General features: G+C 34.5%; 2 protein-coding genes across 2 annotated transcripts; one reads left to right on the top strand and one right to left on the bottom strand.

The window, feature by feature from the left end:
- Positions 1–6,904: 6,904 nt before the first annotated feature.
- On the top strand, positions 6,905–13,741 carry LOC124366252. The gene is made up of 4 exons (XM_046822649.1): positions 6,905–7,058; positions 9,912–10,394; positions 11,916–12,197; positions 13,389–13,741. Exons 2-4 carry the CDS (start codon positions 9,966–9,968, stop codon positions 13,722–13,724), a joined length of 1,047 nt encoding a protein of 348 aa, XP_046678605.1. The 5' UTR covers positions 6,905–7,058; positions 9,912–9,965; the 3' UTR covers positions 13,725–13,741.
- A 4,193-nt stretch (positions 13,742–17,934) lies between these two features.
- On the bottom strand, positions 17,935–22,498 carry LOC124366871 (endocuticle structural glycoprotein SgAbd-1-like). The gene is made up of 2 exons (XM_046823471.1): positions 22,350–22,498; positions 17,935–18,155 (listed from the first exon to the last, which is right to left on the bottom strand). The coding sequence occupies exons 1-2, from the start codon at positions 22,496–22,498 to the stop codon at positions 17,939–17,941; spliced, it is 366 nt and encodes a 121-aa protein (XP_046679427.1). The 3' UTR covers positions 17,935–17,938.
- Between the last annotated feature and the right edge of the window lie 4,229 nt (positions 22,499–26,727).

The following is a 26,727-nucleotide window of genomic DNA, read 5'->3' as shown; positions in this document are numbered from 1 at the left end:
TGCGAGACCGATGACAATTATTTCAGATAAAAATAAGCATGGAAAAAAATTGTTACTAGTGGCTTGGATAAGTACTTTAGAACAACTTAAACATAGCTTACGTTTTGATACAAGGAAAATTTGGTTTGATTTGATTTCATGGGTCTAAAGATCAAATGGAAGTATATGCACTTGTCTCCATGTTTGTGAGATAACCTATTCGTTTATTTCAGAATTACGTTATGTCATAAAATAAAAAAAAGTTTTTTGGCTGTTCCAGATTCTCAAAATTTTCTTATATTTCATGGCTATCAAGCAGAAGAGGCTGGTGTCACTTGGTAGGTACTAAGTTATACAATGATGTCCAAACAACCCTAATCTTGAGGCGGTCATTTTATAGTTTATAAAACAGTTTTTATTGTTACTAACGACCTGTGAAAAAACGTTTTTAGGGTTCAGAAATTTCGAAGCAGCTTTTGTATTTTGTAAAGGTAATTGTTAAACGTTTCATTTCGAGGAATCCAATTCCATTATAAACTACTTTATTGGTATTTGTTTTATTCTTTGCCTTCCTATTAATTACAGACCCTACCGATTCGTTCATAAGTAAGAATAAATAATGTGTAGAAAACTCAAAACATTCTCATTTAGATTTATAAGTATTGCAAACATATAGGCTGTATAGTTTACACATTTGTTTAAACAACTTAAAAAATGCATTTAGATTAGTGGAATATAAAATAGTATATATTATAATTGACACTACTCTCATAAAATTTATTTTCACTTACAATTCGTGAATGTAAAAAAACTTTTCAAGAATACGCCAGAGTTGACAATTATAGAATTAAAATTTTAGTCATTAAAAGAATAGACGTGAATTTTCATAATTTCAATAGGTTTTTATATGCGTTGGAAAAGTATGTTTCTTACAAAAACAGTATAAATTATACTATTCAATTACATTATCTCTGCAGGAAGAGTAAACATATTTGCTGAAAATATTGAAAATTGGGTATTAGCTAGATTTATAATTTATAAAGATAAAAGTAGAGAGCAGTATGTCCTAAAATGCGGTTATATTGGATGTTGATAATTTTTGCTCCTTTTAGACTTTTTAATTGATGCATTTGGAAACTTGTGTTTCTTTAAAAGTATACAGACGTAAAATTATCATTTTTGGAAAATTAGATTGCGAGATTACTTGTATTTTAACCCAGGGTGGAAAATAAACTATTGATTTTAATCAAAACCGTCAACATGACATACTTTAATAAATGGTTTTGATCGTTTTCCAAATAAGGGCATTTTAGATTACATTATAACCAAATAAGTGTACTTGAATTTTAAAAAAAGCATGAAGTATCTCTTCCGAAGGTTTAGACTTGTTTTATACTTTTAAAAACTATAATAGTTCATGTCTAGTGACTTCCAAAAATATATCCCACCGGAATCAATATTTTCCCAACATTTTAGTTGTTAGATGAGAAAAATATGTATGTGTTCATTGATACGAAGAAATATGGTGTTTACTTCTTTAAGAATTTACCTATTAAATTAAGTAGGTTAAATTTAAACTGTCATTTTTAATTCGGTCAACATAGGCTGTTTGAATTTTAACCAGTCATATTTCTTTTTTAAGTTCTGCTATATAACTGATCAGAATTTGCATGTATATTTTAAAGTTTTCGGTTACTTCCCCGATACAAGTATTTTATATAAAATAAACAATTGGAGACCCTATCAATTTTTTATGCAATAAGAAGAGAAATCAAGAAAATATCATTTTCCTACTTAAAGGTCAAGAATGAGTAAAATGTCATGACACTCTGTATATCTTATGTAATATTCCTTCTTTTAAGTGATTTTAATTGGTGTAAATCGCATTTTAATTGCTGAATGAGATGCTTTAGTCGTTCTCATTCACAACTACTTCAACAACAACGCACTTATGAATGAACAGCTTGTTTGTTTTGACTGCCATGCCAAAGGCTTGAGAGATAAAATCTACATATGTAAATCGTCATGTAGATTTTATCACATTAAGGTGGTTAGCAGTTCATGTTAGTACTTAATTAAACACGGAGAGAACAATAATATTTAGAGATTGAGCCCTAAAGGAGAACTTGATAAATACTGAGAAGTAAGGTCCTTTCATACAAAGATTCCTAATAACTTTGAAAATATTCTGCATAGTTTTATAACTAAATAACATGAGAATTGCATTATTTAAAAAAAAGAGTTTAATGATTTTTATCATTCTCAGCTCCTGAACAAGAAGTTTATTGCTGTAGATGGAGCTTATATTGGTTACTGTTAACTTACATTAAAACATAAAACCAATATTTAATACTTTTATTTTTTGTGGGGCCTTTCGATAGCGAGGCTATCTTCTTCTTCAGACACATCACTGATGAATGATTAATTCTTCATGATGTGTCTGAAGAAGATAGCCTCGCTATCGAAAGGCCTCACAAAAAAATAAAAGTATTAAATATTGGTTTTATGTTTTAACGTAAGTTAAGAAGTTTAGTATTGTAAAAATGAACATACTCTTCATTAATAATAGTACTAACACTTGGTGAAATTTAGCAATAAACTACCAATCTGTTTAAGTACATTTAAACTGTACCTTATAAAATTACATTTGTTCATTTCTTTCAAATTAAAAATAACCAGCAGTTACCCTCGGTTTTGCATGCAATACACTATGAAATGGCAAGTATGTTCTTAATGTATCTTTTATAATGATATAGTAAAAGTTTCTGAAATTGGTTGATTATCTCTGGAAGATATTCCAACCTATATGTCACAGAATAATTGAATTTAAGATTTAAAGAGCAATTTTTTGAGTCGAAGAGTAAAACAATTTCTATTTGTACCAACGAAGTACAAATGTATCTTGAAATTCAATACTATTTTAAACGAATAGTTCCAACAATTTGAATAATATTTTAAATATTTAAGGCCAGAATGAAGGAAAACAAAGTCCGTCGTAATCTTAGTTGAAGAACATAAATTATGTAGTATAATGGAGACCTATAATAATTTTGAATTAAAAATAGACTGTTTATAGTACATATTATTTCAGTGTCGTTGCTAAGAAGTTCAAAAGTTACACAAAGTTTCCGCTGAATATATTTCAGGTTTAGGTTATGAAAAAGTATTTCTGGTTTTGATAAATTACATTACACACATGCCATAATAGTGTTTCATGATCAAAAACAATATACACACTCGGTCTAAGAGGCCTATTTTAGTCAAAAAGTGTTTATTTCCGGTCATTATAATCTTCTGTTGTTATAAGTTATCTTCGGCACCTTATTAACTTTTGCTGCGTTGTCCGAATCAAGAAAATGCTGTATTTGCAAAGGTATTTTTGGTACTGTACTAGCGTTATTATTGTTGCCACAACCGAGAAAATATATACCTACGTAGTTCCAAAAATCTTCTTCGGTCAAAAGGCGTATACTATCATTTCAATAATCACGGTCAAGGAAGTTAGTTTTAAAAGTATGCTTCGGTCAAAAATGACTACTTTTTAACGTTGGTATAAGGTATTTCGAGTACTGGTGGTTTTCTATGTAGGTGAGTTTTAAGAAATTTAGAAGGTTTAATAACACAAATATAGTTCTTCCAGGGCTTTAAACCCCCATCTCAAACCCTTATACTATGTGGCTTATCTTCATGGTAAATATTTTATTTGTATTTTGAGAGCGTAAGACGTAAGTGTGTGTGTATGTGTGTGTGTGCGTGCGTGTGTGTGTGTGTGTGTGTGTGTGTGTGTGTGTGCGCGTGCGCGTGCGTGCGTGCGTGTGTGTGTGTGTGTGTGTGTGTGTGTGTGTGTGTGTGTGTGTGTGTGTGTGTGTGTGTGTGTGTGTGTGTGTGTGTGTGTGTCAAAGTTAATCATTCTAGGACATTGAGGAGTTTCAAAACAAAACATAGTAAGTTGTTCTAGAGGTTGAAACCCATTTCAACCGCTGTAGGTGATAATCCTTTAAGTTTTTTTTCTTTTTCAGGCATGCCACTAGGAATGTGTACCGAATTTTAACTTTATGGGACATCAGTAAATAAGAGAATTGACGCTTATTGAGTAAGTGTGGGGTCGTAGACAGATTATCTATATAAAATTGGTAATACTGAACATAATTAATACATGTCCATGGCACAAAACTGTTAACTATCCAACCACAACGTTAGGAATTGGAACACCACAAGATGGAAAAAGCATTGCAATTAATTGCAGGATGGGTTTTCGAAGTTTTTTAAAAGTAGAGTTTTATTTAATTAATTAGGGAATTATAGATCATGTAATGAATATTAATGAAAAATTGTCTCATTTTCAGAACGATATATTGGAAGTTGCGGTAATTGAATAAAAAGTGTATTTATCTGTCATTGTGACATTGTTCTTCGTTTAGTAATTTATTTATTCATTTATTTATTTATTATTATTTCAACGGCATCCGCCAATATACAATAATTTCACAACATTTTCATGCAACTTAAATATAACATCAACAAAATAAAGTAACAACTAATTAAATTACAGAAAGTATGTGATTATGCAGTGGAATAATAAATAAGTATAAGATTTGTGAAATAATGTTACAATAGTGAAAAATCACAAACATCATCTCCAACTGATATTAAGGGAGAAAAAACTCTATCACTCATTACTGTTGCAGTCTCTTTTTAAGGTGTGCGATGCTGTCATAAAACATATCACCATCGGTAAGGAATGCTGTTTCCACGCCTATGAATGGGGGGGGGGGGGGGGGTGACGAGCAATAGGACCGTGTATAGCTGTAATTGTTTGAGTGGTGGCAGGTTGAAAACATATTCCTGGATCTGGTTCCAGCAGGCACCAAGAGGGATATCCTACTCAGAAGCTCTGGTGAATCGATCGCCCCGTTGATAAGCTTGTGCAGGAAAATAATATCAAACATTCTCCTTCTGCACTCCAGCGTAAGGCAGAAGAAATTCCTGCACAAGTGCGGGGACAGAGACCTCCCGATAGCTGCACCTCTCCGGACTCCTTGAAGTCTGTCTGCAAAATTTGTTTGAATACTCTGTAGTTTGTGAATATGAATGCGTAATGAGGGACCAAACAAGAGTACAATATTCCAGATTAGGCCGAACTAAAGCCTTATACAAGAGCAGTAGTGTCTCGTCACCGAACGTCCCCTCTAGACATTCGAAAAATGAATCCTAGCATTTTGTTTGCCTTCAAAGATACCGCATCAATGTGTGCATCGGGTGACAAATTTGTAGTCAAACTTACTCCAAGGTCGTTTATATCGAGGTCACTCGCTTGATGTCGCCGGATACAGTGTAATTGAAAGCAACAGATTCTTCAGACGACAGAAGGTTGAGGTCTTGTAAGACATTTGGTTGAGTTAATGACCATCTTATTATCATCGCACCAACTCAGCAATTAGGTTTCAGATCACGTGAAGATTGAGACAGTCATCAACGAGAGTAGAATTTCTTTGAATATCTTGAGGTCATCTGCGAAGAGGAGATATTCCGATGATAGGTGGCTGATGAATGTCGTTGACAAACAAGTTGAAAAGAATAGGGCCAAGCTTGGACCCCTGTGGGACACCTGAGGTGGGAGGAAATTCTTCAGACAAATGGTTTCCAAGTTTGACCCTCAGCGAGCGTCCACTTAAATAGCTCTTGAACCATTCTAGAGAGAGTCCGCAGAAACCATATCCTTCGAGCTTGGAAATCAGAAGTGAGTGACTAATCTTGTCAAATTGTCAAATGCCTTGGAAAGGTCTAAATAAATACTGTCCACCTTGATGTCTATCGATTAAACGCAGAAAGAATATAGTCTGTGTAGATGACAAGGTTTGGTCCTGGGTGGAACGACCCTTGCAAAACCCATGTTGTTGGGGGACAATGATACTCTTTATGTCATTAGATATCAATTCAGCACAGCACTACAACCTTTCGCCACAAGCAGCTGAATGATGACTGGCCTGAAGCTGGTGACATCATTAGCATTTGGTGTTTTTAGGAATCGGCACAACATAACTGGACTTGAGTGCTGTGGGAAAGATGCCCGTCCATAAATAGTCTGTTAAGTAAATTGGGTGAGCAGGCTTTGGAAAGCTGAACGCTACATTTCTTGAGAACTATAGGTGGGATAGATCAGGACCATTACCTTTGTTGACATCAAGTGACTCCAGCTCCTTCCGTACTCTTTTCCTCACTTACATGGAAGCGATTACATTGGAAGTTGCTAGCAAAATGAAAGTCTAAAGTTGTGTCATCCCTGGGATTGAAAGTTGAGGCGAAGAAGCCAGCAAAAAGATTGCACATGACATGAGGTCATCAGGTATAACTGTGTGATTAAAAGTCAGACGAGTTGGGATAGAAGAGACTGCGATTTTTCTGCATTTGCTTCACATAACTCCAAAAAGATTTTATATTGGAGGGTATAGAATACTCAATATGCCCAACGTATCTGTTAAAACAATCCTTGGCCAGCAACTTGCACTGGGTAATGACAGACATAAATAATATTCCTTGAATATACAAAACTACGGCAAATAATATAATTTTGTGAAGTTCTATTAAATAAATGTGTTTCCTCTAAGAACTAAGAACTAAGAACATGTTATTATTGAACTGAAACTGAAATTACATAGCTTCTAAACAGCAAAAAAGTACTATTACACTTTAATAATAACATAACTTTCACTCGTAAAACATCAGAAGAAATTTGAGTATACAATGTTATACTAGATTGTATACTATAATTCCTAAGTTGCTACTACTGTGCAATATAATTTGATGGGGATGTACAAAATATTTATATTTCTCAAGATTTGGTAAATTTGGGCAGATTTCTCGGGAAATCCCAGACATTGATGGACACAATCAAGTGCATTTTGACAGAACCGATAAGGAATGATAACAATTCATTGAAAACATCTCTCAAAACTATCATATTGTTCACATTATCACAATGTTATGATACAATTACGAATCAGGGTTTTTCTATCCAAATGGTTTTGTGCAACAGCTGGGATTGGATTAACGGATATAAATACACGTACACGTTCAAGGTAATATATTATACCCTTGGTTCTTAGAGTAAAAAATATATTTACGTAAATTGAGTGTAATAAGTTTAGACATTGGCAAGACTTTTTCAGTGCTGGTTAGATTAATATTATTATTCACCAGTGACGTATCTAGATCTTAAGATTGGGGGGGGGCTTTGAATCTAGTATTTATTCCAATTACTTGAGAATTTGTGGGAGTAAAGAATAACTTTTCACGAACCATCTAATACTCAATATTTATATATTATTATACTAATGAAACTTATATTACTATATTGATATATTATTAATGAAATTAAAAAGCAAAGGAATATTATTATGTGGTTTCATGAAGAGTAAATACTGGACAATTACAGTATAAATCATACACACTATATCGTTACTGAAATATTTTAAACTTATTTAGGTTTCAATAAAACCTTGTTTTACTGAATTTAACTTTAATTGTGAAAATAAAACATTTCAGCTTACTACTACATTTTCCAATTATTTCTGTTTACTATTCGTAACATAAAACATTTCCGTTGATTCTATATCGTTTAGACTATTTTCGTTATTAAATATTAGTTCATTTTAAAACTCACTGGTATGTTTGTATATATGTTTTTTTTTAGTATTTGGCATATCAGTTAAAAACCACTTCAGAAAGAAAATAAGGAGTATTTAAACCTATAAGAATGTGGTAATGATTCTAAAGCAGTTGAATATTTTTGTAACACCTTTAATTATTACTAGTTTATCTATTACTAAGCTATGATCAGTGTTACAACTAGATGAAATCCGCATAGTAGCACTATAGAGTTTTCTTTGTTATTGACGATTAAAGGTTTGAAAGGATAACAGGATTTCGGATATTTCAAATCGTTATATGTTACAAAAACGTCTCCAGACTTGATGAAGAGGATAGATTTCAATCCTAGAAATGTTGTGCTATACCTTTTGTAACTTATAACGGTGGCAAATGTCCGAAATCTTGTTATAGAGCTTTGGTTTTATTTTCATTGCATCTTTTACTCAGATTGTATCGCTGTTAGAAACTCATTACCGTTTTTTACTTTTTTTTAAGTTTACAGAATACAAAGCAATGATTAATCGAGGACATTATAAAGTTGCTTTGGAAACCAGCATTACGTCTATATCCAACTGCCAATATATGTCAGGTCGAAAGCAATTATGTTAAAATAAATTGCAGTGCTAATAGTTCGTTAGTAAATTAACTATTAAATAACTAATTTCCATGTTTACATACCTTGCTGGCTTATATGAAGATATAAAAAATCAAATTATCACAACATAATACTTTGATGTTACATAACTTGGTCTTACCAGATATTTAGTACGTTTCCTCAACTCTCGGTTTCCATTTTATACCAAACATACAAGAGGCTTTAATTGGCTTAGTGGCACGATAGGCTTCTTCCCAGAATACCCAGCATTTAATCCCGGTTCACAGCTGGCTTGAGAGCATTAACTTGTCAACGTGGCTTAACTTATCACAGATTGTTGGGCCACAAACTTGCGTGGCATTTGAGAGTATAACACATTTAAATGTATGAATGAATTTAGCTCCAGTCCACCTTCCTCTTAGTGTAGCGTCTGGAATATGACGCTAACACAGACTTGACTCCTGGAATCTGGAGGCTTGTCCGTTTAAGCTATGAAGGAGCTCAAAATGCAATCTATACACCGTTTCGACATCAGAGACAGACCCAGCTTACAAAATATGTAATAGGTGAAGAAGTAGACTCTTGGAGCAATTGGAAAATTCTTTAAATATTTATATTTAGTATCTATTAACATTTAGTAATATTTAGGTGAAGAAGTGTTCTCATTATCTCCACTGATCATAAAAATAAAATATACTAGTCGTTTTAAGACAATTTATTAAAAATTAAATATATTCTCTTGGTAAAATTCTTTGTTATTTATTGGAAAAGATCTGTCAAATTGAGAAACATGCAATATAAACTTCTAGGTTACAGTGTTTAAGAATTGGCTATATTTGATGCTAAGATAGCATCATGTAATTTGTCTTATTATCAATGAACCGTATTAAATAACATAAAAGTTGATTCAATTTATAAATAAGCTTAACAAGCTAACTTATTATTAATATTTGTTTTATCACTTTGAAATACACATAAAATTACATAGACTTTATTCTTTTATTCATGATTCTTGTTTGTAAATATAATTTAAGAGTGTATTTTGAAACATAAAAATAACCGGTTAGAAAAACGTTACAAATACATTATTTTTATCTTATATTGTGAAATATTAAACTAGTAAGTATATTAAGCAGACAAGTAGGCTTATCTCTCTGTATTAAGAAATAGAATATGTTCATATAAATATAAAGAAATCAACAAAACTTCAACCTCAACACTTTAGTATAAGAGTAAAACCACTGAGTTATCTAGTGTTTAAAGTAATTAATGGAGAATAACGCCATATATAACGTAGTTACAGTGGGAAGGTTTAAATGAGTATGAATTTTGAGTTTAGTTAGCTTCAGCTCACTTTTCCCTTAGTGTAGCTAGAAGCTGACGCTGTTTCAGAATTGACTCCTGGAATCCGCTGTTGTCTAAAACATCGTAGTGCACTCAATTGTGCACCTTGATGAGATAATAACCTACTTACCTATATTACACTCGATATAATGATGTAGAGTAATTTGAGCCTCTTTGTCCCCGACGTTTTTTGGAACTCTTCAGACAAACGTGACTCCAAACTCCAGGAGCCAAGTTTGTGACTCCGTCAGATTCAGACGCTGCACTTAGAGGAATGTGAGCTTCAGCTAAATTCAACGATCTGGTGGAAAGGTTATTATAACAGAGTCTTTTCTGATTACAGATGACACAGTGACTGCAATACCAGACATAAGATGAGCCCAGAAAACTGACAAAAATGACAAGGAAAGTACTTCTGTTCGGTGCCCGCTCTTTGGCCATCGTCAGCGTGGTTATAATCGTGCAACTTGGACTCCTCAGCGTGTTCCTGGAGAAGACTTACGAATGTGTCAGTTCTAACAGGACTCTCGCACCCCTAAGATCTGGGACGGAAGAGCGTCCAGGTAGAAACATCCCAGACTGGGAGAAAACCTTGGACTTCACAGGATTCAACAATGAGACCGGCACAGCTGATGGTCACTACATCATTCCGAACTATGTGCACTTCCTCAAGTTCCAATACGCCACCTTCAACTTTATCCACATGATCTGCGTCCTGGCAGCGTTCAAGCACCAGAGGCCGGAGAAGCTCTTCATTCACACGGACGTGCCGGAGTTCTACGGGAAGTACTGGGAGGTACTGATCAACACGCCTGGGTTTAAAGAGGTTAGTGGGGAAAATGACGAACAGTTCCTTTTTACAAGAGATCAAAACTCTTAGGACAAGAAGCTCCTAAAAGGACACTTTCACTGTTTCCGCAGTGACAGGATATTCTGAATAAGTAAGGGTCACCTCCGGTCGAGTTCCATGAGGAAGGGTTTTGGGCATTAATCTCATTAATATCTCCTTGGAAGAAGAGGAAGCCTCTTCTGTACTAGCCTCTTCAGTGAAAGCAGGCAATGGTAGGCACGCCCCTATGTCTAGGCTACAATCAGCCCTTAACCAACTCCAAAGTCGTCTCCAGCACTAAAGTAAATCTATTTATCTACCCTTACACGCTAGAATCTCGAAATTTGCAGATAGTGATGTGCTGCTCCTGGAAATCCATAAGGTTGCCTAGATTTAAGTGATACATCGGTTTCTGTACCAGTGTAGGTTCAACTGCAAGGTATAAACCAACCAGAATTGAAACCTACTGGGGCTTTTGCTTTTTACCATCCTCAGGCACAGGAACGGTCGCTATTAGAAATGTAGGAAAAGGTTGTAAAGTAAAGTATATCTAGAGAGCACCCATCTCTTGGAAAAGAGTAAGGGTTCATGGACGTCTAAGTATTATGAAACAGCAACACCCATTGAAGATTGTTGACAAATCTATACAGGAATACGTAGCAACAAGCACTAAATCGAGACTTTGAGATAAAAATTCAAAGAAACCAGATTAATACACAATACACGCACTTTAATCCCAAACCTAGCTCTGTCGTAAGGTTATTGGAAATTAAAGAAAGAAAATATATTGGAAATTCTCACTAGATAAAGAACTAAAATTAATTAAACTAGTGTACGCACGTGTTTGCCCAATTTTTTTATTTATTGAGATTGTTTTGATCACATTTATGGTGTCATGGTGACATCGGTGTTTATCAACATATTAAAAAAAACCTTCTTAACAATAAATGATAAAAAGAGTCTCGATCTCCTCGCATATAGTGAAGAAACACAATATTGTACTTTTAACTGTAAATTTAACCTCAAAACTAGCTCAACAATATAGACAAATATGAAAATATTTTTCAACTGTTTAAACCAATAACCAACCATATTACTGTCACCACACTAAATTTGTAGTAAGCAATTACATAAAAATATTGTATTAACTTTTACTGATGCATTTTTTCATATAGGCAGGTAATAAATGACTTTAAATTCATTACAATTTTAAATTTGTGTGTGTTATGATTGTAAAACTTAAGACATGCCTAACAATACGAGATATACAATTAAGAATTATGACGGAGTTTTTTTTATTTGCCTTGAAATGTTAACACTAAATTGTTTTATTTTTTTAATGTGAAATTACTTAGATTTACAATTTAATGACATTTCTAGAAAGTAATTGAACGCAATATATTGTTTTTAAATATGTGTCCATAGATTTAATTTAAGTTTTATATCTACACAAAGATAAATGTTAAAGATTTGCTGTCGTTCAAGCGGAGCTCTTTTTAACCAATGTTACGATCAAAGGTCTTGGTGATCAAGAAGATGGATTTGCCCAAGGAGGTGTTTGGCCAGCCTCTGAACCCTGCGTGGGCCGGCTTCCATGGGGGTGACGTGGCAAGACTCATTGTGATGCGGAAGTACGGTGGGATCTACGTGGACAACGACTCTTACCTGATCAGAAACATGGATGACCTCAGAAGATACGAGATGGTGGTAGCGTACAGACCCGGCAAGCCTATGATGAACCAAGTCGTCCTGGCGCATAAGGACGCTCGCCTGCTGAAGGAGTGGCAAGATGGTTACAAGGTAAAAATTATTTCGAGACAGACTATTAAATAATTCCGACCATCAATTTGTTCAAAAGTCAACACAGTTGTAACGAATATTTTTTACTTGTTACACAAAATATAAATTAAACAGCATCCAAAACATTAATGAATCTTCAACATTAAGGAAATTCCAGGTTAAATGTACATAAAGATTATACAACAGAGTTAAGAGCCACTACTGCAAAGGATCTGGTAAAATACAAAGATAAGATAAAACTTAACAAGTAGTACAGATATAGAAATGTTCTCGAGCTACCCAGTGTTTTGACAGATAAGATATCGCTGCTCGACTCCGTTATCTCCTGATAACTACCGCACTATCAACTCAATAACATTAGTAAATTCTTTACTGCTCTTGATTTTGGCGCTGTTTGTCGATTATTTGACACTTTACAATTCCTGAGGTTGTTTTACATTATCATCTTAAGGACAGTGCACTCATCGATAGTTTATTTTCAAATGTGTAGCATATAACTTTTAATACAATTTTTTTAACGAGAAATTTGTTTTAAGTTTTATGTAAATTTGTACGTAAATAATGATAACAAAGACTACGATAGCGATATTCCTAGTATGCTATGCTTTTTATATGATAATACATAAATAATCGTACAATCTAGATAACTTTCCGGACATTTGCCATCGTTTAGTGATAAAAAAATCAGTAATACTACGTTTCGAGATCTGCAATCTGATCTCTTTTTCAGGTAAATAACTAACCTAACGCATAGTTACAAACTATGTTTATTATGGTGGTTAATTAGTTGTAATTATGTGTTAGGTTAGTTATTTAACCGCAGAAAAGATTGCAGATCCCGAAACGTAGTGCTACTGATTCTTTTGTATCACTGAACGATGGCAAATGTCCGGAAAATCCTGTTTCCTTCACAATCCTTTCATCCTCAAAAACAAACTAGATATCTAGAAAATGTTTGTACCTGGTGGAGGATGGATTTCAATCCTCGAAACAGATGTTTAAAGTTTTTTAACATATAACTATGGCAAATGTTCACAATCTTGTTATCCTTGAAAGTTCTCTATATTCAGTAACAAACCTCAAACAAAAAACGTGACAAAGAGTTAAAGCTTTTATTGCGGTCATAATTCAAGTACGCACTAGAGACTTTTCAAACCCAAGAGCCCTTCATTGAAGAAATTGTTATTCCAGGACTACAGACCAGGGGACTGGTACTATAACGCGGGTCAGCAGCCAGGTAGGGTCCTGAGGGAGCGACCCTACCTAGTGCACTCCCTGCCAGACCTCCTAGGGACCTACGACATCCGCAGGCTCATCTACCTTAGACGATGGCGGGACTGGAAGACCTACTACTCCTGCCACCTGATGGTCCGGTGGGTCAGGAAGTACAGACACATCGGCTACCCCAACCCTATCGAAGAGAAGGATGTCCTCAAGTACGACAACACGTTTGTCGACATGATCCAGGATGTGTATGATATTAAGAGATTAAAGAGGAAAAAAGGTTTGGCTTACCGTGAGAACTGATTTTCCTGCCGAATGCAGTCCTTTGTGTAAAGCGGAGTCTACCTATTAGGTAGGAAATTACAATTCCTTCTGTCCATCCACGATTCTGCATAACTTGAGTAATGTAATTGGATCATAAAATTCAAACAAATATTTACATAAGATAGTCACAAAATGGAGTAAAATGAAACTAACATTGTTCAATTAAAATTCTTTTTGAATTCACTAAGAAAGAGATAAAAAATCGGCCAAAGGATGAAGTGAATTCCTGAAATGTAAAAAATGTATTTAATTTATTTTAGATACAGGATAATGAAACCATCTCAGCAACCCATTTTTTCGATGCGTATGAAGTGGCCTTTACGTGAAAACGGAAAAATTCGTGTAACTTATTTGAAGATGTTTCCTCAATTAAGGCGTTTCAATTGGTTTTTTGTTGGAATACTTTTTTTTATTTTAACCATTTCAGGCAACTTCTAAAAATACAAAAATACAGAAAAAGGTTTTCCATCACTTCAAAAGTAGTTATAGTCATCTAAGGTATGACATTTGGCTAATTTTCTAATCAGGCACGAGTGAAAAAAGCTGAAAATAATAATGGGGAGTTCAATAGCGTATGTATATTGAAGCTCCGTAGAAAGAATATTTTTAACGACTTACACCTTAGGAATCACCATAAATAACGCCTTTTGAAAATTTAATAACAGTTAAGATATGTAGTTTAATCAATTGTTACTTAAGGAACTTAAATGTCGCCCCCTCTTGTCACTATTCATGTATACATAGAGTAAAAACGGATATTCTTATTTTCAACCATAACTCTTTGGGCCTGATTAAAATATATACCTAGGTACAAAACTTCTCATGGAATTACAAAACATTTTTTATCCTCTCTTTCATCAGAAAATACATCATAAGGGACAGTAACTAAATAAATTAACCTCGAAGTCATTGCTGTTAATACTCTCAGACTATATTGTATTATACATACTTTCGGTACGTTGGGTCTTCACGAAATATTCTTGTATGATTCAAGTTACCTGTATGAGTGATCAGTTTTAGAATGCCTCAAGCACTTTAATCAAAACGCAGAATAATTATCTAATCAAACTTTGTCTACCAAGCGATTGGCATCTAAGCCTTATTGAACAGTACTCTACAAGTACACTGTTGGTCGTGAAAGTACTCAACACAGAGTCCGAGTTTGTATTGAAGACATAAAGCACAAAGACCTGCTCTTGAGTTGAGCCACTTTCTCCTGGCTGTTATATTTATCTCTATGGAATGTGAAAGTGAAAGGGTACATCTAGCCTACGTCAATCGTCAGGCTGTTGCTTAAATTGTGTGATACACATTTAGTCTATGCACTCAAAATATTCAATAAGAGAAATTCCTCATTTATGAATGTAATGTTGGGAGTAACATCCAAGAGCTGTCAGCCAACGTCCTTTGTATAAGCACAGAACTTTATTTATATCGAAAGAGAGAAAATTCCCTTGAGAAATTAATTGATCATCAACTGCACTGTTTTTTGTGGAAGTCAAAATAAGAAGGCATCTAGAAGGTTAAAAAAACTAAAACTACGAGTTTTCTTAGATCATCATTTTCTTAACTCGATAACCTTAAATTTAACCGACAAGCACTTCACATCCCAGGAGGGATCACTTCTGGCTGGTTTATATCTTCCAGTTGAATTCACACTGGTCACTGCAAAAACCGATGTGTCACTTCAATCTGACCTTATACTCATAGTTGTCTAGGAGTGGGATTTCAATAACCGTAAATGTCGAAATTCTGGGGTGCAAGTGTAGTTCTATAGGTTTATCTTCTGCGGGAAATGACTTTTGGAGTTGGTGGGGCTCACTAAGAGTCAAAGGTTCTCGTTAGACTAGACATAAGGGTGTGTGTACTCCCTTGCCTGCTTTGACTGGAGAGGCTGGTTCAGAGCTGGTTTCCCCTTCTTCCGAGGAGACATGACTGAGATTAGTGCCCTAAATTCTTCCTCATGGATCTCGACAGGAGGCGGCCCCTACCCCCAACCTTACCCATCCAGAATATCTTGTCATTCCGAAAGCAGCTCAAAGGTCCTTTTAGGATCATGTGAAATCTCTGTTTTTGTCCTAAGAGAACAAAAAAACTGTTAGGCAAGTAAATAAATGTTACATTAGTGTCAGCTAACTACAAACATGGCCTTAAAGTTGCAACTTTCTGTCACTCTATATAGTCTGACAATGAAATAACTATTATTTATGTATATCAACCTAAAAATATAGAGTCTAAAAATTATCGTTTAATATTTCTACCCATTTTGATACCTTCCCATTTCGACCACCACCAATAATTAATAGGACAAACGATTAATTTCTTTCTTGGGGAAAAAAAAACTCTTCCTGTGACTTTAAGAAAACACAGATTTTGTACTTTTACAGTGCAAAGTTACTCTCGGCTCTTATTGAATTGCCGACCAGAGGCATTGAAAAACAGCGAGCTTAAATGGAGGTTTTACAACGGATTAAGTCTTGTCTAGAGAGAGAGATTTTCTCTACCTTGGGATGGCGATAAGTAGAAAGGAATTGTTTCAGAGACAAGAGAGTCTTACAAGGATAAGACAGAGAGAGGTGGGCTATGTTTTACGTTTAAACTTACGAGATGCTGCAGTTTAGAGCTACTTCGGTCATTTGTGAAATTTTCTCATGTTTTTATTTCTGGTGCAATATTTGGTTACGCGAGGAAATTTCCTGCAATTTATTTACAACGTATTTTACTCATTACGTCATTTGTTATTTTATAATTTGTACTATATTTAAAAACGAATTTTTTACGTTTTGATGGAATAGGTGATTAATAATTTAGGTGTCAAGAGCCAGTTTGCATTGCACAAGTACAAAACCGGGTTTCTTGAAATGGATATAGGATATATCTCAGAAATTAATTAATAATCATTTATGCTAATTTTGGTGGATGGTCGAAAAAGGAGGTATGGAAAAGGGTTCAAAACCAGAAATGGTAATTTTTCTCAAATCATATTATTAATAGCTTGACTAGTTTAAAACCAACTTAAAGACATGTAAAATCAACGTCTGCTAAGCATAAATTAGACCGCCTATTGAGCAGTAGTGATATTTCAGTCTCTATTTTTAGTGTTCTGACAGTGATATCACTATTATTTTTGTCACTGGTGATCGGTTTTACGTATGTAAAACACATGAACTGAGAAAAAGTAGTGTTTTATATTTTAACCCTTTCTATACAGTTCCATTTTCACCACCAAGACTAGCACAACTGTTCTTTCTTTTCTATCCATTTCATGGAAATTCAAGCTGTTTGCCTAAGCAAAGCAAATTGGCTTCCAGCTCTTGGATTTATAAGAAATAAAAATTCTGTAGTCCCTTAAAAACAAAGAACCTGCAAGAATAGATTTTACTGTCAATAAGTGAAACCATGTAATGCAAAGTCATACAATATATTTTTGTCGAAACCAATATTCCGTAGGAAATTTAAATTACCGATTTGTGATGAGTTGTGGAGGGTGGAGGGTGATAATACTTAGACTCTAAATGTCACTTTTTTATCATTGAGTGACGTACATTGTAGGACACAACGCCCAAATTTCTGCGGGGCAGGTCAGTTAGTCCATACAGACATAAGTGTCCTACTTTCCAAAAATGACCTGGTCGTGCATTAATTTTTGTTCCTGAACTCATTCTAGTGGTCCCACTATATTTGCACAACTTACTACGAATAATTACAAAACAGTTTACTCAAACCAAAACTTAAGCTATCATATTACTTTTAACTCTTATCAGTGAGATATTACTATGTGAGTAGTACTGCATGAGTCTGCCCCCTCCCCTCCCACCACTCGCTATGTCACAATATCCGTCCATTCGGCAATATACTCCTCACGTATTTACCACAGCTGATTGATAATAACCGCGAATCATCTGTTATTAGTTGTCTGCTACAAACCATTTACTACGTCTTTCTTTGTTTAACCTTTCCAATAAGCCTTTTCCATGTTTTGATTTATGCCTGATAAGTGTCAAGTAAAGCTAGAAGATTGTAACAATTATACGGTCGATTGAGCGCTCATTCTCACTGGTCAGGTCTTGTGACGTCACACTATCAGAATTCCGGCCTCTATTTTAGTTTAGACTACAAAGGAGGGAAGAAATATCGATACAGTTACAAAACAAATTAATTTATCACATATAACTACAGAGTAACTAGATCTACTAGAAGGTAGGCTGGACGGCAGCTGGGCCGACAGGAAGCACGTTGCCCGTGGGGTGGAATCCGTACTCGTCCGCCGTGTAGACCACCTGTACTGGTACACCCTCGGGGGAGGTGTAGGAGAAGCTACCCTGCTTGGCAAGCACGTAGTCGGTCTTGTCATTGGTTGGCTTCAAGAACCCGGTCTCCTGCACGGTGGCGCCATCCGCGGACTGGTACCTGCGAAGGAAAACAAATTGGCTGAGCGTTAGCGAAGCCTTTCATTCCAGGGACTGGACAAATTAAATTTCTATCTGACTACCAGTCTTTATATTTCAAACACGAACTGACTTACAGAGTATATAAATTGTGAATGATTTAAATATGACGAACACTGAGTCCGATTATGGTACATGTCACATGGTCACGGGACTTGGCTGAGCGTTAGCGAATACTGATTGGTCTTATGGGAAACCGTGATAGGAATGAGAAAATATTAGAATAAATCAGTGATTGTACACGCTGTATACAATCATCTGAGGTTTAATCATGAGACATTTAATTGTAGAGTAAAATGAAAAAAGTGGAAAGTCAATGTTAAAAGTCTGTGACAAGATTGTATCTCAGCGCACTCTTGCGTTTTAGTACCCTTGGTAGCTGATCGGGACTTTTATTATTTAAGCACTAGTATGAAACCTAACTTAATGAACAACAAATTTAATGTATCACGTTCTGAGATGTCACACATTTTATTTGGTCACTTTGAAGTTTACATGGAGCTTCATTTCTACATACACAAGAATGAGTTCTGTAATAGTGCATGTCCAACTATTGGCTGAGCGTTATTGAAGCCTATTACTCAGTAGACTGACAAAATTTCTTTTTTTTCTGCCAGAGTATGTAACATTTTCTTTTCTATACGATTGTTTTGGAAATCTTGAGAATGAAATGAGCTATAGGTTTGAAACTTGGCAAGAAACCTCAGCAAAGCCTGCTCCACGACACTTAGTATGACGTACTACTACCTTGTTCTATGATGTATTCGGTCATAAAAATGCATAATCTTGTGGTAAATCTTGATATGGATAGTGCCTAACTAATAGCGTGGAAAAAATTCAGTTCACTCATTAGTATCCTAAATCGTAGGGAAACACTTCGTACTCTAGAATACTAATGTATCAAGTGTATTTTATAAACCACTTACAAGGTTAGTAAAAACAAGGACCTTTGAAATAATTCTCGTGTATGGGGATATAATATGATTGATGATGGTTCTCAGCAAGACTGCCATTCTCAATTGGTAATCAAGGGTGAGGATAGTACTTTGGTTAATTAGCATGTCAAAAGCAATCTGACTGTCAGGAGTAAATCTATTCCTGTTAAACTAACATTAATGTTATTATGAACACTAATGAGTTTCCGTAAGATTTATTCCTTAATAACATTGAAAATAAGAGTAAAACTAAGTGGTCTTAAGAAATGATGTAATAAAGTAAAGGATTTTGAGTTAATCTGAACATCTTAAGCCAAGGAACTGTATAATGAACTAAAAAGTGTATACTATATCATCTATCAATTATCTTATGTCTTACGAATGAAATATTATTTTAATTTTGTACGAGCGGTAATAACATAACAATTTCAAACAGATTGATGAAAAAGGATTCGTTCCACTAGGAACTTTGATAAAAAAAAGAGTTTTATGTCCATACTTTCTAACGAGGGAAACCATTTAGGTTTTATGTTTATGTTACAACTACATTGTACGGAACGTATTATTTAAAGTTTTTGGGATCAAGGGGCCACATCCCAAAATCCCTCTGACTACGCCCCTGGCGTGCCCTAAGTAGCAGTGTCCGGGTCCACAATGTGGCAGATCGATCGTTCAAGGGAAGATGCGGTGAAAGTTGCCCCACTAGTTGGGATCACCCCCCAAGACTACGCCCCTGACGTGCACTAAGTAGCAGTGTCCGGGTGTACAATGTGGCAGATCGATCGTTCAAGGGAAGTTGCGGTGAAATTTGCCCCACTAGTTGGGATCACCCCCCAAGACTACGCCCCTGACGTGCACTAAATAGCATTGTCCGGGTCCACAATGTGGCAGATCGATCGTTCAAGGGAAGATGCGGTGAAAGTTGCTCTGCTAGTTAGGATCGCCCCCGGCAGTCGAATCTGTCGGTGGTCCGAATTGTCGCAAGAACTCGCAACTTTGCTTCTTCCATTACTCGACACCAACTCTAATGGGGCTTAAAGCAATAAATGCCAAATGTTTCGCTATTCCAAAGCACAGTCTGTGCTTGCTTCAATTTATAACGATTGTATTATTAGTAACCAAAGCCAATCTTATTTTAGTTGGATGATTTTAACTTAATAGATCATCGAGATTTGTTTAATACCTTTCTAACTTTTTGGCATAACAACAAAAATAATGGCTATATTTTAAAATAATTAGGTCAATGTACGGTGGTAACTAAACAGTCTTCTCCTATAAAATATTCACCCGCAAACAGTACAATAGTGTAACAGTGAATGATATAATCTCTGACGTTGTGTGCGGTAAATGGCCATGAAGCCAATATGCGACGTAACGTAGACTTAAATGGAACGTGCAAATTGCCTAATGGCTTAAAACAGCATCACTTTGCGGGGCTCATCGAATAAACGATATATGTTGATTGTCGCAACGACGGTGAGGTGACAAACAACGATCACCATAACGATGGCTCAGGGCTGAACAAACGAGGGGCTTCAGGCTCATTTGCAAACGATTAACTCAAATCTGTGCGCTTTATAACTGGTTATGATATGTGCGGTGTTTGTACATTTGTCGTGATGTCTTATCATGTTATTTCATGCCGTTTTGAGGCTATTTGTAAAAAGTTTTCTGGTCGTTGAATCATAGATTCTAATTTATAAATTAATTACTTACAAATGTTGCATCGATTTATAGTTTGGTTACAATAGTTAACAAAACTCAAGTACACATCCGACTTATGACATAAGAAGCAATAGTAAAAAAAATAATAACAAATTCTTATTTCTATCTACAAGTAGTATAATACAATAACATAAATTCAATTGCCCTTATATTGTACTGTAGGCGTCAATATCTTCACACCACACTTCTTTTTGTTCAAAAACGGGCAAATATAAAAAAAAGTATTTTTCTCTGAAAATTAATTTGGGGTGATTCAAAATTTCAATGCTGTAAAGTTTGATTAAACTTTCTAAAATAAAGATCGTTTGCTATGAAATGAGAGACATTTTATAGAAATATACACTAATCGATTGCCTCCTATTATATTGAACAATCCAAAATCCTAAACATGGATTACAATGAATTCCATTATATACTTCAGTTCCTATTTTTTTCAAATTTCAAATTGGTGTTTCAATTATATTCAAGAGACTGAAAAAAGACACATTGGTGTATGAAAATTAAAAAAACAATGAATTTAAGCTTCTAAAACTTTTTAACAGAGTAACTCAACTTCGTCCCGAGTTTCAACAAATACTCTTGGTCGTGAAGAACATCGATTCGGATATTTCTTTTCTGTTGAGAAACTACAACTATTGACTTACCAAATTCTAGTACACATCGACTTATGACATGATAAGCAATAGTAAAACAAATAATAAACATTTTTATTTCAAGCTGCAATTAGCATAATAGAATGACATGTATTCAAATACCCTTCAATTGTACTGTAAGAGTCAATATCTTCACACAACGCTTCTTTTTGTTCAAAATTTTAAAAATATACAAACATTGTTTTCCCATTATATTGAACAATCTAAAATCCTAAACAGGATCTTATTGAAATTCCATTCTAAACTGCAGTTCCTAATTTTTTGTTATATTTCAAGTTTGTGTTTAAATTATTTGAACAATCTAAAATCCTAAACAGGATCATATTGAATTCCATTCTAAACTGCAGTTCCTAATTTTTTTGCTATATTTCAAGTTTGTGTTTAAATTATTTGAACAATCTAAAATCCTAAACAGGAACATATTGAATTCCATTCTAAACTGCAGTTCCTAATTTTTTTTTATATTTCAAGTTTGTGTTTAAATTATTTGAACAATCTAAAATCCTAAACAGGATCATATTGAATTCCATTCTAAACTGCAGTTCCTAATTTTTTTTTATATTTCAAGTTTGTGTTTAAATTATTTGAACAATCTAAAATCCTAAACAGGATCATATTGAATTCCATTCTTACTTCAGTTCCCACCTTTTTTCTAATTGGTGTTTCTATTATATTCAAGAGACTGAAAAAAGACACATTGAAAAAATTAAGTATCTAAAACTTTTTAATAGAGTGACACTACTTCGTCCCAAGTTTCAACAATTACTATTGGCCGTAGTGTATTACCAAGAACATCGATTCTGGTTAATCTTATCTGATCTCTGAGAAACTAAAACTCCTAACTTACTGTGAGCTGAACTGGCCATGGTCATCAGACTGATGGACCCTGGAGAGGACGGGGATGCTGTACTGGACAGCCTGCTGAGGGCGGGCCAGGGCGATGGCGAGCAGCCGCAGCCGAGGAGTGTGATGATGATGGCGGAGGAGTGCATGATGGATGGCTGGAGACTGCTACTGCTCTGGCTGTACCGACACTTAGGCTTATATAGTACCAGGACAAACAATAACAGGTAAACACAACCGGTGCGTAACTGGATATTTTTAGATGTTTGGGTCATCCGGTTAGGAACTAAATAGTTGTGGATTGTGACTATAATAGATTTGGATTTTCAACAAGGACTCGAGCACGAATTAATTAATAGCTACCAATTAACTAATTACTAGAATAAAATTCATGCGGGCAGGGTATATTTGGAATTTTATACAGCAAGGAGTGACTTAAAATATTTTTAAATTGCCATGGTGTTCTAATAATAAATAAGTAAGATATTAATTTCTTTTTCCTTCATCGTCAGTCATGAGTGAATTAATACATGATATACCTAATTACATTATATTAATATGATCATAATTGTACATTATATTTATATAGGACTATTTTTATTTTTAATAATTACGAGAGTAAAAAAGGAAGGCGGAAGTCGAGGCATTCACAATAAAGCAAGAATATATTTAGATGGCATAGTGTTGTAAAACTAAAGCTCTTTCACCTAACCTCAGTTATCAAAATTGTGTTTTTAAAGATAATCATACTCATGTTCTGTTTATTTTTCATTAACGGGCTTTTCAATTGATTTAATTACCATTCGTTAATAACTATTTTACTCAGCCAAATGGTTATAAAAACATATTGAGATTCAACCTAAACAGTTAGGTATTCAAAAATTTAATTTATATTAAACATTAGACATAACTATTGATATGAATGACATGAAAATAGAGTAAATCTTAGAATGTACTATGATTACCACTCAGTATATAAGTTAACATTTTGATAGTGTCCCATCTCGAGTAATATCGCTTTATACGTGTAAAATCAAAATAAACTCTTATTTTGGGAAATTGGTAAGATGGTCAAACATTAAAAAGGATAAGGTAATGTTGAAAGTGATGATAACCTTACCACTAAACACAAAATTTTGTATTTTAGTGTTTTGAAAATGGAAGAATTGTTTTAGATGCGCCACGAAAAGCAATATGAAGAAAGTATAAACGTGATTAAAAAATAATTTAAGAACAAGAATTTACAAAATTCCAAATTACATAATACATTATTTACATTAATTTAAACAATAATCAATACAAATTGATTATTGTTGAAATATAAATTATATAGCTTATAGATATACAGGGTTACAATTAAGTCTGGAACCTCTTTTTAATTTTTGAACCACAATATAAAAAATACCAAAGTTCACACGTGCTCACTGGTGATAGTAACGCACACACTGCCCAAATTACCGACGGATAATCCCTTTGGGGACAGTCCACAAGGAGTCAGCAAAAATTCTTAAATAGCAGCATAGGTCAAGTTTGGTATCAAATTAAAGGTCTCACTTAGCAGAGTACAATTCTGCAAACCGGACTTCAAAAGGTGGATTCAATCAGTAGTTATAGCTGTTTGAATTTTAAAAACTATTGAACAATTTTTAAGTACCTGTGATCAAAGTAAGTGTTCAAAATGTTCCCCTCCCATCATCTGACAATGTAGTAATCGAAGCCAGGAATCAATAATTATTACCAATAAAACAACTACTGTTAGAAATGTGAAAGTAGCTCTTTGGGTTTTCCCAAAGAGTGAACTTTGACCCCCAAGTGAACTTTGACTGCAACCGTTGTTATCTGTATTTTGTTTTGGATGGTAACAGTTCAGTTGCACTGAAGCTTTCAGCGGGTTTAGTTATGCATTTTGGAATAATTTTCAGTTCATTAAAAGTTTTAAATCGGTTATTAATTTGTTTATTTACCGTTATGTCACTTAGTGAGCGTGAAAGGATAACTCTTTTAATGTGCGTGGGTGGGGAGACAATGAAAGATCATATGAAGCAGTTAAAAATTTATTTAAATGATACTTTTTCCAGAGAGATATCCTATCTCTAAGTCCACAGTAATAAGACAGTGGCCCGTTTTGTAGAGGCTGGTAGCGTTTAACGATCGTGTCAGAACTGGAAGACCAACATCAGTGACGGGTGAAGCCGCATCATTAGATGTTCTTCAGTCTTTCGTCGAGAATCCAAACGAATCAGTTAGATCTGCTGCATAAACTCATGAAATGTCTCGTGAGTCAGTCAGAAAAGTGTTAAAAAAAAGGCAGCTTTCAAGGCGTACCGAGTACATCTGATCAGGAACTGAACGAAGACGACTTACGATCGGCGGCTCGATTTTGTGAAAGTAACGATGGATAGAATTGACCGAAAACAAATCCTTTTGAACGATATATTATTTTCTGATGAGGCAACATTTATGTTGAAATGGCAGTGTCCAATAGACATAATTGTCAGTATTGGGATACAACAGCATCCACAGAAACTTAAAGTTTTGGCAGGTATTTATAGGAAATCAAATTGTGTGGACAATTATTTATCAATGGTATGATTTTGTACGCAAGCAAGGTGACTCGTATCTAGCAATAGGCTACAAAATGAGATAATTCCTGCACTAAAAGCTGCTCTTGGTCGACAATTTCAAAGAATTTATTTCCAACAAGATGGCGCGCTACCACACTTTGCTCACCTTGTTAGAAAATACTTGGATACATTAATTCAAACTCCACAGATGGATTGGAAGACGTGGTGCAGTAGAGTGGCCTGCTCGTTCCCCTGATTTATCTCCGCTGGATTTTTTTCTTTGGTGATACCTCAAAGATAATGTTTATCGTACTAAGCCTCGAGATTTGGCGCACCTAAGAAAATCTCATAGTCCCAAGAAGCTCAAGATATTCCTCGTGACTACCTTCACAATGCAGTGATGGCTTTTACAACCACCTAGGACATTTCCAGACGATGGGATGGGAATATTTTGAAACACTTACTTTGATCACAGGTACTTAAAAACTGGTGGTGTTTACTTGTAATACTTAATAATTTCTTTGTTCAATTGTTTTAAAAATTCAAATAGCTTTAACTATAAATGAATCCATCTTTTGAAGTCCGGTTTGCGGCATTGTACTCTGCTAAGTGAGACCTTTAATTTGATACCAAACTTGACCTATGCTGCTATTTAAGAATTTTTGTTCTGACTCCTTGTGGACCGTCCCCCAAAGGGATTATCCGGTCGGTAATTGGGCAGATGTGTGTGCGTTACTATCACCAGTAAGCGCCTGTGAACTTTGGAATTTCTTTCTATTGTGGGTCTAAAATTAATAAAAGAGGTTCCAGACTTAATTGTCACCCTGTATATTACGAATACAAATTTTACGTAATTCTTAAATGGTATTACTCCTTAAAATTATTTCAAATTTAAATTCTTTTACGTTTCATTAAAGGTACACTAATACTAATAAAGCTATTTTTAAACAGTTCATCTGTCAATTCAAAACCTCATCCCTTTGCAAGTTTAGAAGAAAGCTGCGAGAAAACAAGGATGTAGTATTTATTGCTTTGGTTCACATTAACACGAGAATTTTAATTTAAAAATTAAACGTTCTCAATCTAATAGCTTAAAACGTTTATAGAGTTTACAGTTGTTTTTCGAAACAACCATTCACGTTTGAGTTTCGAATGCTAGATACATTTTCATTCTTTATTTTTAAGTAGCATTCCAGACCGAACACATTCAATTTCGTGTAACATATTCGTAATCAGTGTTTCTTTCAAAGTTTTTGATAGCTAATCCATCAAGTCCATTTATCACGCAAAATATATTGAATGATATTAACAGGCACAACAAATTTTATAGAATTTTAGACCATATAACATAACACTCCATAAATATTTAGTAAAATTCTGTAATGATATAAATACTATAAAAGCTATATATTTGATACTTAAAACAGTTAAAAGTGAACATTAGTTATCGATTGTTAAAAAAATAACCATTATCCATACAAAATAAACAATTGTAATAGTGATGCATCCCAACAATGGGCCAAGATTGTGACCAATTGATAGTCTAACAAAAATATTGATAGTTTCATTCATTGATTATCAGTGATCCGAAGCATTCTTGGAAATAGCTAGGCACCAAAACAGATTATTCCATCACCAAATGTTACAAGATTGATGTCTTTGTTGATGAGCTTGGCCTTCCAAACCAGTTGGAGTGGGTCTCTCTTTCTTCTTCTTCCTATTTTAAAAAACTAAAGGACAGGCCGATTGAGTTTCATTCTGCCGTACTTCGTTTCGTTCTGTAATCGTTGATGGAAAGTGAGAAGGAAAAGGAC

This window comes from Homalodisca vitripennis, chromosome 7 (assembly GCF_021130785.1).
Source record: "Homalodisca vitripennis isolate AUS2020 chromosome 7, UT_GWSS_2.1, whole genome shotgun sequence".
Classification (NCBI taxonomy): Eukaryota; Metazoa; Arthropoda; class Insecta; order Hemiptera; family Cicadellidae; genus Homalodisca; species Homalodisca vitripennis.
This window is presented reverse-complemented; position numbering and strand designations above follow the sequence as displayed.